The following is a 14,510-nucleotide window of genomic DNA, read 5'->3' on the forward strand; positions in this document are numbered from 1 at the left end:
CACTTGAGCCCATCCTTAACTTTATTTTATAAAGATACAAATTATTATGAAAGTAAGCCTAATGGTAGAGAGACACCATGAGTCATTCAGCTGTTACTTTTATATTACCTAGGGATTGGAAATCCTGAAAGAGAAGAAAATTGCCTTTTACAGATAGCTGCTTCCCAGTAAATAGGATCTGGGTACATCGAAGCTAGTCTTTCCAGAATAAATAATCCGTATTTAAAAATCTGCTACTCTGAAGCCTTCAGACAATAGGAAAAATATGTATGTGTGTGTCACATCAAAAGACTATGATTCTAAGAAAGATTATCTGCTTTAAAAAATGGTAGTATTGTGTTGTTTAATATAGACTAGAAAGTCAAGAAAAACTAGGTATCAACCACTGTCACTGTCGTTTTGGGACCTTTGAGAAAAATTACTTAACATTTCTGATCTAAAACAGATAATAGTGTTTTTCTAACAAGAGTTGTGGCCTTAATGAAGATTGTAAAACAGGTAGCACAGTTCTTACCCCAGTGGAAGTCAATACATGCTAGTAACTTTCCCTTTTATGAATTTAATAGTCTTTCTTATTTGGCAGTAATGGGGAAGTGACATAAGAGGTTTACTTGTTTTTTGATTTTGTTGACTGTGATGAGGGAGGTCTGTATTAGGATTTATTAAGTTTAAAAATGTAATCTGATATTTCTTTATAAATTGCCTAAGTAGAGTTTTGAAATAGAACTTACTTTATGACTGAGAAAATGGGGTGAAAAATGTGCTGCAAGAAAAGATTTAGTTCTCATTATGGCCCTTTATACCCTAGTGCTATAGTTGCATTCCTGAGAACCCTCTAGTTTTTCAAAATTGTGTTATCAAAAGCAACTGTTGGGATACTGAGCATGACCATGCCATTTAACATGTGTAGTTCTCTATTTCCTCATCTGGAAAGTAGGAATAATGATTCTTGCCAGACATTCCTGGAGAGTTACAATGAAAATAAAGCAAGAGAATATATGCAGAACACTTGGAAGTTGCAAGCAATCTTTCAAATTTCTCCTTAGATCAGACTCAATAACTAGAAAGTGACCCAAACTTTACTGAGTCTCTGAGGATGAAAGAGAAATAGGAGGGCCAGGTGGTCATTAAAGATGTCTTTACTTACTTCCACTATTTAGTTTTACACAAATCTTGATTTTATATTCTTTATGTGAAGTGTTTCAATATATTTTCAGATTACAATGTCCCATTTCTTTAATATTTCCTTACTTTAGGAAACACAAATCATGGATATCAAGCCCAGACATATTAGTTCAGCAGATCCTGACAAACTTCAAAGTGAGCCTCAATCAACAAGTTTTGAAATGTCAAGAAGTGAAGTAGAGGTAGGTATTTGGCAGCACAGTCCACATATTTATTCTCTTTATCCACTATTGATTACTAAGTAACATTTGCAGTAGTAATCAATTGTTGAAGATATCTTATGGCACAATTAGCTATGTGTGTGCTCTGTGCTGTGTGAAACTAGAGGCTTTTGAAGAGAGGTGAAATTCTTTTGGGAGATCATATCCCCAGATGATGTTAATCTCATCTTAAAAGCCATAGATCTGTTAATATAAACAGACTTGATGGTTAGAAATAGGAAATCCTACAAAAGATAAAATAGGGATAACTTGCTCTCATTAAAGGTTGCTTGAATAAGCATTGTATTAAATAGGATTTTTTGGAATTGTATCCATTTGATAGCTTTGTCTTCAATAACAACTCTTGAGTTCCTTAATTCGTATTGGGTTTGGGGTTCTGTGAATAACTTTGGATACTATAGAGTTTCTCAGATTGGAAATGAACTAGATAAAAATTTTATGTTACTTAAAATTTTTGAAGATAAAATTACTTTTTAAATTTCTTTTAAAATTACATTTATTGGGGAGCATTCAGTGTTGGGAACCATTCTAAGCACTGAGGATACAAACATCAATAAGACATGATTGCCATCCTCAAAGAGTAAAGAATCTAGTAAGGTAGATATATAAGTGACTGACTTGTTTGATTTCACTTTATGGACTATCTGTTATAATAGAAATATAAAGTGAGTACTATAAGGAACACTGAAAAAGTTCAAATGAATTTTGCCTGAGTGGTTGTGAAAGATGATACCATATTGTATCTTATGAATAGAAGCTTATTAAGCAGACAATAGGAAGAAAAAGTCTTTTTTTTTTTTTTTTTTTTTTTTAATGGGGTTTCACTGTGTTTCCCTAGCAGCTGGACTTGAACTCCTGGGCTCAAGCAGTCCTCCTGCCTCAGCCTCCTGAGTAGCTGGGACTACAGGCGTGTGCCACCATGCCCAACTGAGAAGGGCATTTGAATCTGGGAAAATAACATGAGCCATTCCTTTTCTCTTGTTTTTTTCTTGACAGTTCTTAGCACTTTCAAATAATTAGCACTGACATTGGGGACTAATACAAATCATAGAGTTCACAGAAAAGTTTGAAGTTGATCCATAAACAAGGCTTAATTTTTGATTGGACAAACACATATAATGGAACATTTCTTTAAGACAACATACATAAATGTATGTTGTCTTAAAACCTCCTGGTTCCAGTTTTCTAATTACAGCAGTTATTGTGTATTCCATAGCTTGGGGAATCATACTTTTATGCTACTTTGTATTGTTCTTGCCTTCATATAATTGATACACTTAACTAGGCTGAAAGTCTGAAATGATTAATTTGCTTAACTGTTAGTTGATTCTGGGCGTTCCACTGGACTTAATTTGTGGCCTCTGCTTGTGGATTGGATGTATCACAGCATAGTGTCTGGTTTGAGATGGGGCATTTTGAAGGGGAGTGTCCTGAAAGTGTTCTAAGAGGACAGGGCAGAAATTATAATGTTTCTTATGATTGTGACTTAGAGGACCATAATGTTATTTCTACCACATCCTATTGGCTATAAGGCCCAAATTCAAATAGAGGGGAATGAGAGACTCTCATGGGAAGAGTAGCACAGTATTTGCAGCCTACTTAAGTATAAGCAGGGTGTTTGTCAAAAATCCCAGCCTCCTCCCTTGGAGATTTCTGATTTGCTAGAAATCTTCAAGGGAGGAGATTGTGGTAGGTCCAGGAGTCTTTTCAACAAATTCTGTAACTAATTATGATCATACAAGTTTGGAAAATACCGATCTCTAAGTTGCCCCTAATTATAACATACCATGTAAGAGTCTGAAGAGGGTAGATGGTAACTCAATCTTTTGTCCTTGGTGTGACCCAGCACACTTTTTCTTTCCCCATGCAATGTCTTGAATAGGCATTTGAGAGAATGAATTCTTTATAGTTTATAAATGGTTACTCTACAAATAATATTTTTTACTTTTAAATTCTGTTGTAGGACGGATCTGTAGTCCTTGACTCTTGTGAAGTGTCAGCAGAAAATGATCAAAGCACTCGATTTCCAAAACCTGAGTTAGAGATTCAGTTTACACCATTACAGCCAAACAAAATGGCAGTGAAACACCCTGGTTGTACCACACCAGTGACAGTTAAGATTTCCAAGGCTCGGAAGAGGAAGAGTAATGAAATGGAAGAGGTAAAACTGATTAGTAAATTTAACAAGCAAATCTTATTATAAAGCTGTTATAATATATAGTTAAACTCTGCTATATTGTCTTCCTGTTCATAGGCACTGCTGTTAGAGACCAAAATCACAATTTATGGTATATTTTATACCCTTTAAGACTAACACTGTGGGCTGGGCATGGTGACTCATGCCTGTAATCCCAGCGCTTTGGAAGGCTGGGGCTGGTGGATCACTTGAGGTTGTGAGTTCAAGACCAGCCTGGTCAACATGGTGATATCCCGTCTCTACTAAAAATACAAAAATTAGCCAGCCATGATGGTACACCCCTGCACCCAGATACTCAGGAGGCTGAGGCAGGAGAATCACTTGATCCCAGGAAGTGGAGATTGCAATGAGATGAGATGGCATCACTGCACTCCAGCCTGGGCTATAGAGCAAGATTTGATCTAAAAAAATTAAAGAATATTATTGTGGTTTAGTGGTCTTTGGATAAAAAGCTGTGTATATTAAAATATATAACTTATCTCTTGCTTCAGTTAAACCATAATACATCAAATGATGGTGGATTTTACTGGAGAGCTATTTCAGTATACCAGTCCTGTTCATACTTAAGTCACTTTCTTTGTAATGGAAGAGAAAAAAGGGTGATATAGAAATCAGAGAAACTGAAATGGCTAACTTGCTTGGGTATAATCTTTGTCATTTAACTAAAATTTTAATCTTTGTGATCATAGCAAGTTTTAAAAGAGAAATTTTTTTTTTTTTATCAGCCAGTGTTAAAATTTGGGTCTCTGTGTAGTGTTAGGCTAAAAACTATTTACCTCTTCGTACTGCAGTTTCTTGATTGTAGGGTTGCCAAGTCTACTATGTCCTAGCTGTGGAAACTTGGCAAGTCAGATGAGGTTTCTGATCCTGTTTTCTCCTTTTTGAAACAGTGGATTAACATGTTTAAAAATGCTTAGCTTTTGCTCTGCAAGTGGCAGATACATAATAAATGGTAATATTTATTTTTAAAGTAACTGGTTTTAAGCTTAAAACTAGTTACAAACTCTAGCAAAATAACTTTTCTTCAACTTTCTTTTACTTCTTTAAAGAGTAGTATATTTTCAAGCTGGTAGAAGAGCAGAAATAGTATTAACCATACTCCTGAAGTTCTCTGTCAGGTAATAAATTTGCTGAGTGAATATTATTTAGCATAGTTTTGCTGCTACACATGTAACACTTTTAGAATTTGTTTTGTATAGTGTTGTTAACTTTTGTTTTATATTTATTTAATTTTTAAAAATACTATTAAAACACTGAGTTTCACCATCTAGTTGACTTTTTCTTGATCCATTTTTTTTCAAGGAAGAAGGAAAAACAGTATAGTTCTCAAGAAGGCTAAAATATAAATATTTTATTAATTTTACTATTGGCATATGTCCTTCATGTATATTTCAGAAAAGATTTACAGATTGTTGTAGATACATCACGTAGACACTTCAAATTTTTTAACTGATTTTGCTAGATCCTTACTGCTGTAATAAACTAAGTACATGGGCCCTCATTAAAATCATTTATGCAATGCCTATATTCTAATCCAGTGAAGACTCCAAAGAGCTTCTTACTGACGACGGTGTGTGGAGGCCTCATGGTTTCTTTTCACTTGCTTCCCGTGATCACCATCTGTTTTCCCCCCTGTCGTGGCGTCTGCTTCTCATGACCCTTATAACTTCTGCTTTCTAACTCGGATTCTGAAGTTCATTCATGATCTTTTCTCTGCTTCTCTTCTTGCCCTTTTTTTCCCCTTTTATGCTTATAATCTTTGGTACAGCTAGATTTGCAGCAGTTCAATTCATTGAGTATATCTGTAAAGGACTTTGTACTATGTGAGGTTATGTGGGGAAAAGAAGAGTAAGATGCCATGCCCATGTAGTGGGGAAGAAAGAAAATATTTTAATTTTTTTCACATTTTACCTGTGGTTATATGAAGTTTTGTTTTTATTTTATTTTTGATATTGTCAAATGTCAGTCAGTGAGAGGACATAGACATAGACGCTTGTATTGTTTGGGAGTTAGGCAATAGGTAGGTGTATTGCTATCCTGTATTTTAAAGCACAGTTTCAAATAAAAGATAGTATTCCTTCCATGTATTTCATTTAACTTAGGTAATTTCATTACTTGTGATACATGTGAAAAATTCACACCTTCAGTCAGAGTTTCTCAACTCTAGCACAGTTGACATTTTGGGCTATATACCTCTTTTTAAGGGTTGTCCTGTGCATTGTAGGGATATTTAGCAATATTCTTGGCCTATACCCACTCTGACCAATAATATCCCATTCTTTCTGGCAAAGACAAAATATCTTCAGTCATTGCCATTGACCTCTGAGTTCAAAATTGCCCCTGGTTAAGAATCACTATTTTAAGTGATAATATCGCTTTTTACATATTTTCTTTTTTGAATCTAGAGGAAGAAAATATTGTCAAGAAATTAACTGGTGCTAAAATTTATTATTTTTAGGATTTGGTGAAATGTGAAAATAAGAACAATACTACACCTAGAACTAATTTGAAATTTCCTGTTTCAGAGGATAGAAATTCTTCTGTCAAAAAGGAACAAAAGGTTTGTCTTTTAATTTGTCCAAAATTGTAGCAATTATCCAGAAGTCCAGTTGTGTCCAATTATAACTCATTTATCTTATCTTTCCTTTATGTCTGATTCAGTTGAAATTAGCATTTGGCCAGTAGCAGCTACTTCACGTGTTCACTTCTGACTTTAACACTCTCCCTGCCAAACTCTTTTTGCCATTCTCCGGCCCTTTTATCCCTTTCTTTATGTACTTAATCCAAAGTTTCCTACCTGAGAATTCATAATCTGTCTCCAGACTCTTTAATTCAACTGTGGCCATAACTATTTCCTTCTATCTCTTCTCATTAACAATAACAAAAAATATTTGTTTTTTTTTAGGTTTCCACACGTCCATCATCTAAGAAAACATATTCTTTACGGAGTCAGGCATCCATAATTGGTGTAAACCTGGCCACTAACAAAAAAGAAGGAACGCTACAGAAATTTGGAGACTTCTTACAACATTCTCCGGCAATTCTTCAATCAAAAGGTTTGCAGAAAATTAATTAAATGACCTTTTCTGTTAGATGTAGGGTACATTCTAATACCTAATTGATATATAAATTCAACGATTGTTCAGTGAATATTATACTTCAAACAGGCATTGTCCTATACTAGGTACTGTGGGAAGAAACATGATAAAAGGATGATAGATCTAGGTGTTCACTTTGCATTAGAGGAGAAAGGCTTGTATTTAAGTAATTGATCCAGAGCAGGCTGCTTAATATAGTAATAGGGGTACAAGCAAAGGTATATATCCTGCTCTTTTATTTAACAAAGCATAAACGTATTCCAAGTTGTTAAAGATGCCTGAGTTTTTTTTTTACTACATTGAATATTAATCAAATGCTATTTTATTTATTTGCTATTTTTTGCTCTTGATCATTATTTCAATTTTTTTTTGACATTTACGTTTTTTCTTTGTGAATTATCTATTTATGTGCTTTCACCATATATATATTGCAGTATTTTTAGTTTCCTTATGCTCATTCTTTATTAAGGATTTTAAACCACCTTTGTAGTTAGAAAATTATTTCAGGAGCTAATTAACATTTATATCTTATAGCAAAGAAGATAATTGAAACAATGAGCTCTTCAAAGCTCTCAAATGTAGAAGCAAGTAAAGAAAATGTGTCTCAACCAAAACGAGCCAAACGGAAATTATACACAAATGAAATTTCATCTCCTATTGATATATCAGGCCAAGTGGTAAGCTAGTATTTCCTTATACACAAATGAAATTTCATCTCCTATTGATATATCAGGCCAAGTGGTAAGCTAGTATTTCCATTTTCATCAATGTAAAACTGTTCATGTTCTTTTTAATTTTTTACAGTGGTTTGAATTTCAGTCCTTTAGATTAGATCTCTTAAAACACATGCTTTAAAGGTCATACTTTTGGTCTCACATGTGTTAAGTTTATACTAATTAAATATAAATACTGTATTCACGTATACAAGTATCATTCATTTGCATTTGAAAATTCATCAGAGGAATTTATTTCCAATAATAGAATTGTCACCATTTAGTGACTTATTGGCCTCCAAAATATTTTTTTCTTTTATTTTTCTTTTTTAAATCACAAGAATTGTACAAATCTGGGCCCAAGTGTTTCTGGTAAAAATATAAAATTGATATTCAGCCGTTTCCTCCCACCTTTCCCCTAAGCCTCTGAGGGTCTATTAAGAAGTGACTAGTTATCACCCTGACTCTATGACTCATTCTGACTCAGAACAGTCTGTGCTGTCACAGGGAAAGTTCTAATTTTCTGTCATGCTTGCATTTGCTTAGTGGATGAAAGTGAAGGTAAAAATGTAATTAAAAGAAATGTAAAAAAATTAAATCAAAAGGAAGTGGTGAAGAAAAATCAGGAGAAACCTTTTTGTAACGGTAGCTTTCAGAAATATATGAGATTGACATTTGGATGCAAGAGATAAAGAGTTAGGGTAAATTAGGGCATGCTGTTTTAAGTACCATTCCATCACTCACTTTTGAGCATCTGTCTGATTAGTACATAATTTCTTCCCTTGACTGAAAATTGTTTTCTTAGTTGCTATGTATTGTGATTTCTACTTTCTAACTTACACATTTGTTGCCATGAAAGATCATTTCTTAAAAATTGTTTAAGGCACTTATCTCCAAATATTTTAGTAATTATTTTAAGCTATATCTGCCTTGAATTCAGTAGATTCTAGTTTATTGTAATTCTAGAATTGGATAGTGTAAAATCCTTCACAAAGTCTATTTTTTAAAGTAATTTTTATAGAAGATGGTATATCTGTAGTCTAAGAGTAAAAAAAATTTTCTAACGTATCATTTCAGTTACTAAGCACATGAACATGTCTTATTCATTATAGATAAGCTTTTATTTTTATTTTCACTTATAAGCTTTGAAAAAACTATGAAATTATTAATTTCAGATTTTAATGGACCAGAAAATGAAGGAGAGTGATCACCAGATTCTCAAACGACGACTTCGAGCGAAAACAGCCAAATGAATCACTTACGGAAAATGTTTAATGTAAATTTTTTAATCATAATTATTGGAACTTGCATCCTGACTTTGTCAAGATAATTGTATATATTATGATACATTAAATTTCTCTGTATATAGATTGCAGTTTTATATATAATTTTAATTCAATAAATAAGTCAACATTTGTGTATTTTTATGTCTTTTTAATAATAGCTTCTTTCAAACTGTATTTCCCTATTATCTCAGGCATTTGTTCAATGAAGATCCTAGGAAAGAGTCTGTTATTCTCATTTATTTTGCAACACAGGATGTACTAGGTCAGGTATTTGGTTTACTTATATTTAACAAGTCTTATGAATTTTTCTTACTTTGTTATGATATACAACTGATTTTACATGTCTGTTTGGATTATAGCTAGGATTTGGAGATTATGTACAGATCACAAAACATGTGTATACAATAATTAGAAAAGATCTCAAGTTATTAATTAGAATGTCTTTATTTTGTAAAAATGTTGTAGGTACATAGTACATGTATATATTTACGGGGTACATGAGATATTTTGACACAGGTCTGTAATGTGAAATAAGTACATCATGGAGAATGAGGTATCCATCCCCTCAAGCATTTTTCCTTTGAATTACAAATAATCCAATTACATTCTTTAAATCATTAAAAAATATACAAGTAAGTTATAATTGATTATAGTCATTCTGTTGTGCTATCAAATAGTAGGTCATACTCATTCTTTTTATTTTGTTTTTGTACCCATTAACCATCTTCACCTCCCCCCACAACCCGGAGTACCCTTACCAGCCACTAGTAACCATTCTTCTACTCTGTATGTCCATGAAGTCAGTTGATTTTATTTTTAGATCCCACAAATAAGTGAGAACGTACAGTCTTTGTCTTCCTGTGCCTGACTTATTAACATAATAATCTCCAGTTTTATCTATGTTGTGGCCGGTGACAGGATCTCATTTTTTACGGCCAAATGTTTATGTCCCCTATTTTTTTTTTTTTATATGTCCCCTATTTTTTTAATCCAGTCATCTGCTGATGGACATTTAGATTGCTTCCAAATCTTAGCTATGGTAAACATGCTGTAACAAACATAGGAGTGCAGATATCTCTTCTATTTCCTTTCTTCTGGGTACATACCCAGCAGTGGGATTGCTGGACCATATGGTAGCTCAATTTTTAGTTTTTTGAGGAACCACCAAATGGTTCTTCATAGTGGATGTACTAATTTACATTCCTATCAACAGTGTACAAGTGGCCCTTTTCTCCATATCTTCATTAGCATTTATTATTGCCTACTTTTTAGATGTAAGCCATTTTAACTGGGGTGGAATGATTTCTTATTATAGTTTTGATTTGCATTTCTCTGATGATCTGTGAGGTTGATCACCTTTTCATATGCCTATTTACCATTTTTATGTCTTTTGAGAAATGTCTATCCAAATCTTTTGCCCTTTTTTTTAAGTCAGTTTATTAGATGTTTTCCTATAGAGTTGTTTGAGCTCTTTACATGTTTTGGTTATTAATCCTTTGTTAGAGGGATAGTTTGCAAATCTTTCCTCTCATTCTGTGGGTTGTTCCTTCACTTTGTTGATTGCGTTTCTTGCTGTGCAGAAGCTTTAAACTTGAGGTGATCACATTTGTCCATTTTTGCTTTGATTTCCTGTGCTTGTGGGATTTTGCTCTAGAAGTCTTTGCCTGGGCCGGTGTTCTGGAGATTTTCCTCAGTGATTTCTTGTAATTTCATAGTTTGAGGTCTTAGATCTACATCTTGAATCCATTTTAATTTGTTTTTTTGTGTACAGTAAGAGATAGGAGTCTAGTTTCATTCTTTTGCATGAGGATATCCAATTTGCTCAGCACCATTTATTAAAAGACTGTCTTTTCCTCGTTGTAAGTTTTTGGCACCTTTGTCAAAAATGAGTTCACTGCAGTTATATGGATTTTTTTCTGGGTTCTTTATCCTATTGGTCTTTATATCTGCTTTTATGTCAGTATCATGCTGTTTTGGTTACTATATTTCTGTGGTATAGTTTGGAGTCAGGTAATGTGATTCTTTCAGTTTTGTCCTTTTAGCTTAGGATAGTTTTGGCTGTTCTGGGTTTTTAATGGGTTCATATATCTAGAAAAAAAGTAGTTTGTCTTCATTATTCATGGATTCTACATTTGTAAATTTGCTGACCTGCTAAAATCTATTTGTATATCCTAAATTAATGCAGTGCTTTTGTAGTCAGTTGTGGGTATGTGCATAGTGGCAAAAATTTGAGTTTCCCAACATGCACATTCCCAGCTGGGGTTGAATAAGATAAATACTCTACCTTCTTGTTCCAGCTATTATACTGTAAATAAGTGTCCACATTCCAGAATATGGATTAAAATCAAGGGAGACAATTTACAGAGCAAGTCCTGCCAAATTAAAAGGAGTGCAACACACTTTGAGCTTTTCACAGATCTCCACTAATAAAGCATAAAACTAAAGTTGAAAGCAACCATCTAGTAATCAGAATGCCTGCTGGAACAAAAATCAGCACTTTTAGAGGAAGATACAATGCAGATTTTTGACAACATATCTTTTTTTTTTTTTTTTTTGAGATGGAGTTTCACTCTTATCACCTAGGCTGGAGTGCAGTGGTATGATCTTGGCTCACTGCAACCTCTGCCTCCTGGGTTCAAGTGATTCTCCTGCCTCAGCCTCCCGAGTAGCTGGGATTACAGACATGCACCGTCATGCCTGGCTAATTTTTGTATTTTTTGTAGAGATGGGGTTTTACCATGTTGGCCAGGCTGGTCTCAAACTCTTGACCTCAGGTGAGCTGCCTGCCTTGACCTACCAAAGTGCTGAAATTACAGATGTAAGCCACAGTGCCTGGCTGACAACATATCTTTTAAAATGTAATGTATATAGTAAAAAATGACTAGGTATGGAAAGAAACAGGAAAATCCCACAGTAAAAACAGAAGGCAGTCAAGAAAAACCTTGTCATTGCTTAAATGTTGAATTCTGCAAAATCTTTAAAGGAGCTATTATGCACATGTTCAAGGATGTAAAGGAAATGTCATCTTAATGAGTAAAGTGATAAGGAAAGAAATGGAAAGTACAAAGATAAAAACAAACAGAATTTTACAACAGAATGGTAAAATAATGAAATGAAAAATTTACTAGATAAAATTAACACAGATTGGAGGTGTCAGAAGAAAGTGTCAGTTAACTTGAAGACAGATCAATGTAAATTATACACTCTGAATAAAGGAGATTGAAAGGAGAAAGCAGAGCCTCGGTGTCCTGTGGAACAATATCAAAAGCTAACAGAACATGTAGTTGGAGATTGAGAAGATAAAATAATGAAAATAAGGCAGGAATAAACTATTTGAAGAAATAATGGCCCACAATTTTTCCTACTTTTATGAGGATATATTGACTTAGAAGTCCTGCAAATCCAAACTAGGATAAATCCAAATAAAACTGCACTTAGGACGATCATTGTCAAATTGCTAAAAACCCCATGAAAAGAATATCTTGAAAGCAAAAGCAAAAGCAACCTGAAAAAATAAACAAATAAACAAATCACATTGCATACAAACTGCGGACTGGAAGGAAATATATTCGCAATACATCGATCAAAGGATTTATATATAGGAAGATATAAGGAAATCAACATTATAATGAAACACAATCCAATGAAAATCTCGTAAAACACTTTAATAGGTGCTTCACTAAAAAAGATACAGGCAGTAGTCAGAATGCATATGAAAAGATATGGGAAGTCATCGGTTATCAGGGAAATGCAAATTAAAGCCATAAGTAGAGGCAAAACTATAGGGAGAAAAGGAAGATTAGTGATTTCCTGGAGGCTAGGGTCAGGATGTGGAATCAAAGGGCACAAAAACCTTTATGGAAATAGATCTATTCTATACTTTGATTGTTGTGTATGTTAATAAAAATCAAGCTATCCTTTTGAATTGAGTGAATTTTATTGTATGAAATTTACCTCAGTAGAAAGCTGGAAAAGGCAATATTCTCTCTCTCTCTCACACACACACACACACACACACACACACATATACACACACGATACTTGTTCCTTGGAGGCTAGAATAGCTAAATTAAAAAAACTGGCATTACAGAGTAAATCTTTCTGGCTTCTGGCACATATTTTTTGCCCTTTGCTATAGAGTTAATATTTTATTTATTATAAAAAGATTATATTGTGGATAAGGTGTTAGACACATCTTTTGACAAAGAACTATAAGATGGTGAGTTAGAAATACAGTTTATAATTGAAGCATTTTATTAAAGTTCACTTGAGAATACAAGTTTTAATAATTCTACTTTATGAGAAGCAGATTTTGGGACAGTTTGAAATTCCATAGTGTTACCGGCCAAAGAATTGGACAAAACACAAAAACAAAGCAAGGAAAGAATGAAACAACAAAAGCAGAGAGTTATTGAAAACAAAAGTACGCTCCATAGGATGCAAGCAGGCCCAAGCAAGCTGCTCAAGAGCCCAGTTACAGAATTTTCTGGGATTTAATTACCCTCTGGACATTTCCCTTTGGTTACTTGGTGTACACTATGTAAATGAAGTAGTGGTCCACAATCAGTCTGATTGGTTGAGGGAGGGGACCAATCAGAGGTGAAGTGACAAAGTTATACTGTATGCAAACGTCTGATTGGTTGCAGAGAGTGAGGCTGAAGTGAAGTTACAGAGTTATACCCAATCAGATGAAGACTTGGCCAGCCACAAGCCTGGTTGGTTGTAGAAGGATACCAATCAGAGATACTTTCAAGTTTTCATCTGCCACACAGAAAAAGTGGTGGGTGTTGCAAAGGGAGTAGCTTCTGGTCCTTTTGTTACTTGGGTGTGGAAAGTTGGGGTTTTACTTTTTATTTAGTTCTAGGAAGTCTGTGTGAATTGACCTTAGGTTCCCTGTCTCCAGGCCCTGTTCTTCCTAGATAGATGATACTGGAAATGGTGTATAAGCTGAATTAATTTTAAATGCTGTAGGGAAGATCATTAGAGGAATTGTGTTGTGAAGTCTTCTTGTAAAGGAAATAAATTTTAAATAGTAGAATCACTTTCTGTTTTATGAATTTAAAATTTTATTTTTTTCTTACAGAAGGTTACACCTGTATGTGATTACAAGTCATTTAGAAAATGCTTACCAAAAATTGATGGTAAGTTCTATCTAAAAGCATAAGAGAAGAAAGCCATTTATTTTATCTCTAAAAATGGAGATAGGATATGGCTACTGCATTCTTCTTTGATTGTGATTTTTTAGTCTTCAGTAGTATGCAAGAGAGATTAAGAATATTAAAGTCAAGGGAATAACTCCAAAGAAATTCAGTAAAATATTTATTGGTGGGCATGTTAAATTATGTCTTATCCCAATGGCTTTTCAGGAAGTTTGTTCATCACTTGGTTTTTGTAAAGTCACGGTCCAATATACTGAATATTCTCACTGACCTGAGTCTTCCTATTATCACAGTCCAAAGGAGGAACAATAAATGAGATGTCCTGGTTGACCTAATCTACTATATGAAATTGCACTTCACCTCCTGACTGCCTGGCTTTCGAAATCTTGATCTTCCCTTCACTATTTTGGATCCATATAGAAGTTCGTCAGCTATTAATTACTTCATCTCCGCTTCCAGCCATCACTACAGCTGTAATTGCAGCAATGCAGTTTAATCAAAATGGGCATTTTTCTTCCTCTCCATGTATTTTGTAAAGCATATAGGCTGCAATATTCTTATATGTAAGCATCTAGGTTGCTTTGGCCAAATCCCAAAGAGTGACCAAATGAGACATTCCATGGGAATTTTTTTTTACTGGCTGATTTGATT

General features: G+C 34.0%; 1 protein-coding gene across 11 annotated transcripts in view; it reads left to right on the top strand.

Moving 5' to 3' along the window:
• Positions 1-8,835, top strand: part of KIF20B (kinesin family member 20B) — a 67,080-nt gene extending 58,245 nt beyond the window's left edge. For 9 of the 11 annotated variants that reach the window (XM_035268444.3, XM_035268450.3, XM_035268449.3 and 6 more), the window contains 6 exons: positions 1,257-1,367; positions 3,370-3,567; positions 6,062-6,163; positions 6,509-6,659; positions 7,236-7,378; positions 8,590-8,835. In XM_035268444.3, coding sequence (XP_035124335.1) covers positions 1,257-1,367; positions 3,370-3,567; positions 6,062-6,163; positions 6,509-6,659; positions 7,236-7,378; positions 8,590-8,667 — 783 coding nt within the window. In that variant the 3' untranslated portion in view covers positions 8,668-8,835. The remainder of the gene's footprint in view (positions 1-1,256; positions 1,368-3,369; positions 3,568-6,061; positions 6,164-6,508; positions 6,660-7,235; positions 7,379-8,589) is intronic. The other 2 variants (XM_035268446.3, XM_078345987.1) reach the window with 1 other exon arrangement.
• Positions 8,836-14,510: the final 5,675 nt, after the last annotated feature.

This window comes from Callithrix jacchus, chromosome 12 (genome assembly GCF_049354715.1).
Source record: "Callithrix jacchus isolate 240 chromosome 12, calJac240_pri, whole genome shotgun sequence".
Taxonomy (NCBI): domain Eukaryota; kingdom Metazoa; phylum Chordata; class Mammalia; order Primates; family Cebidae; genus Callithrix; species Callithrix jacchus.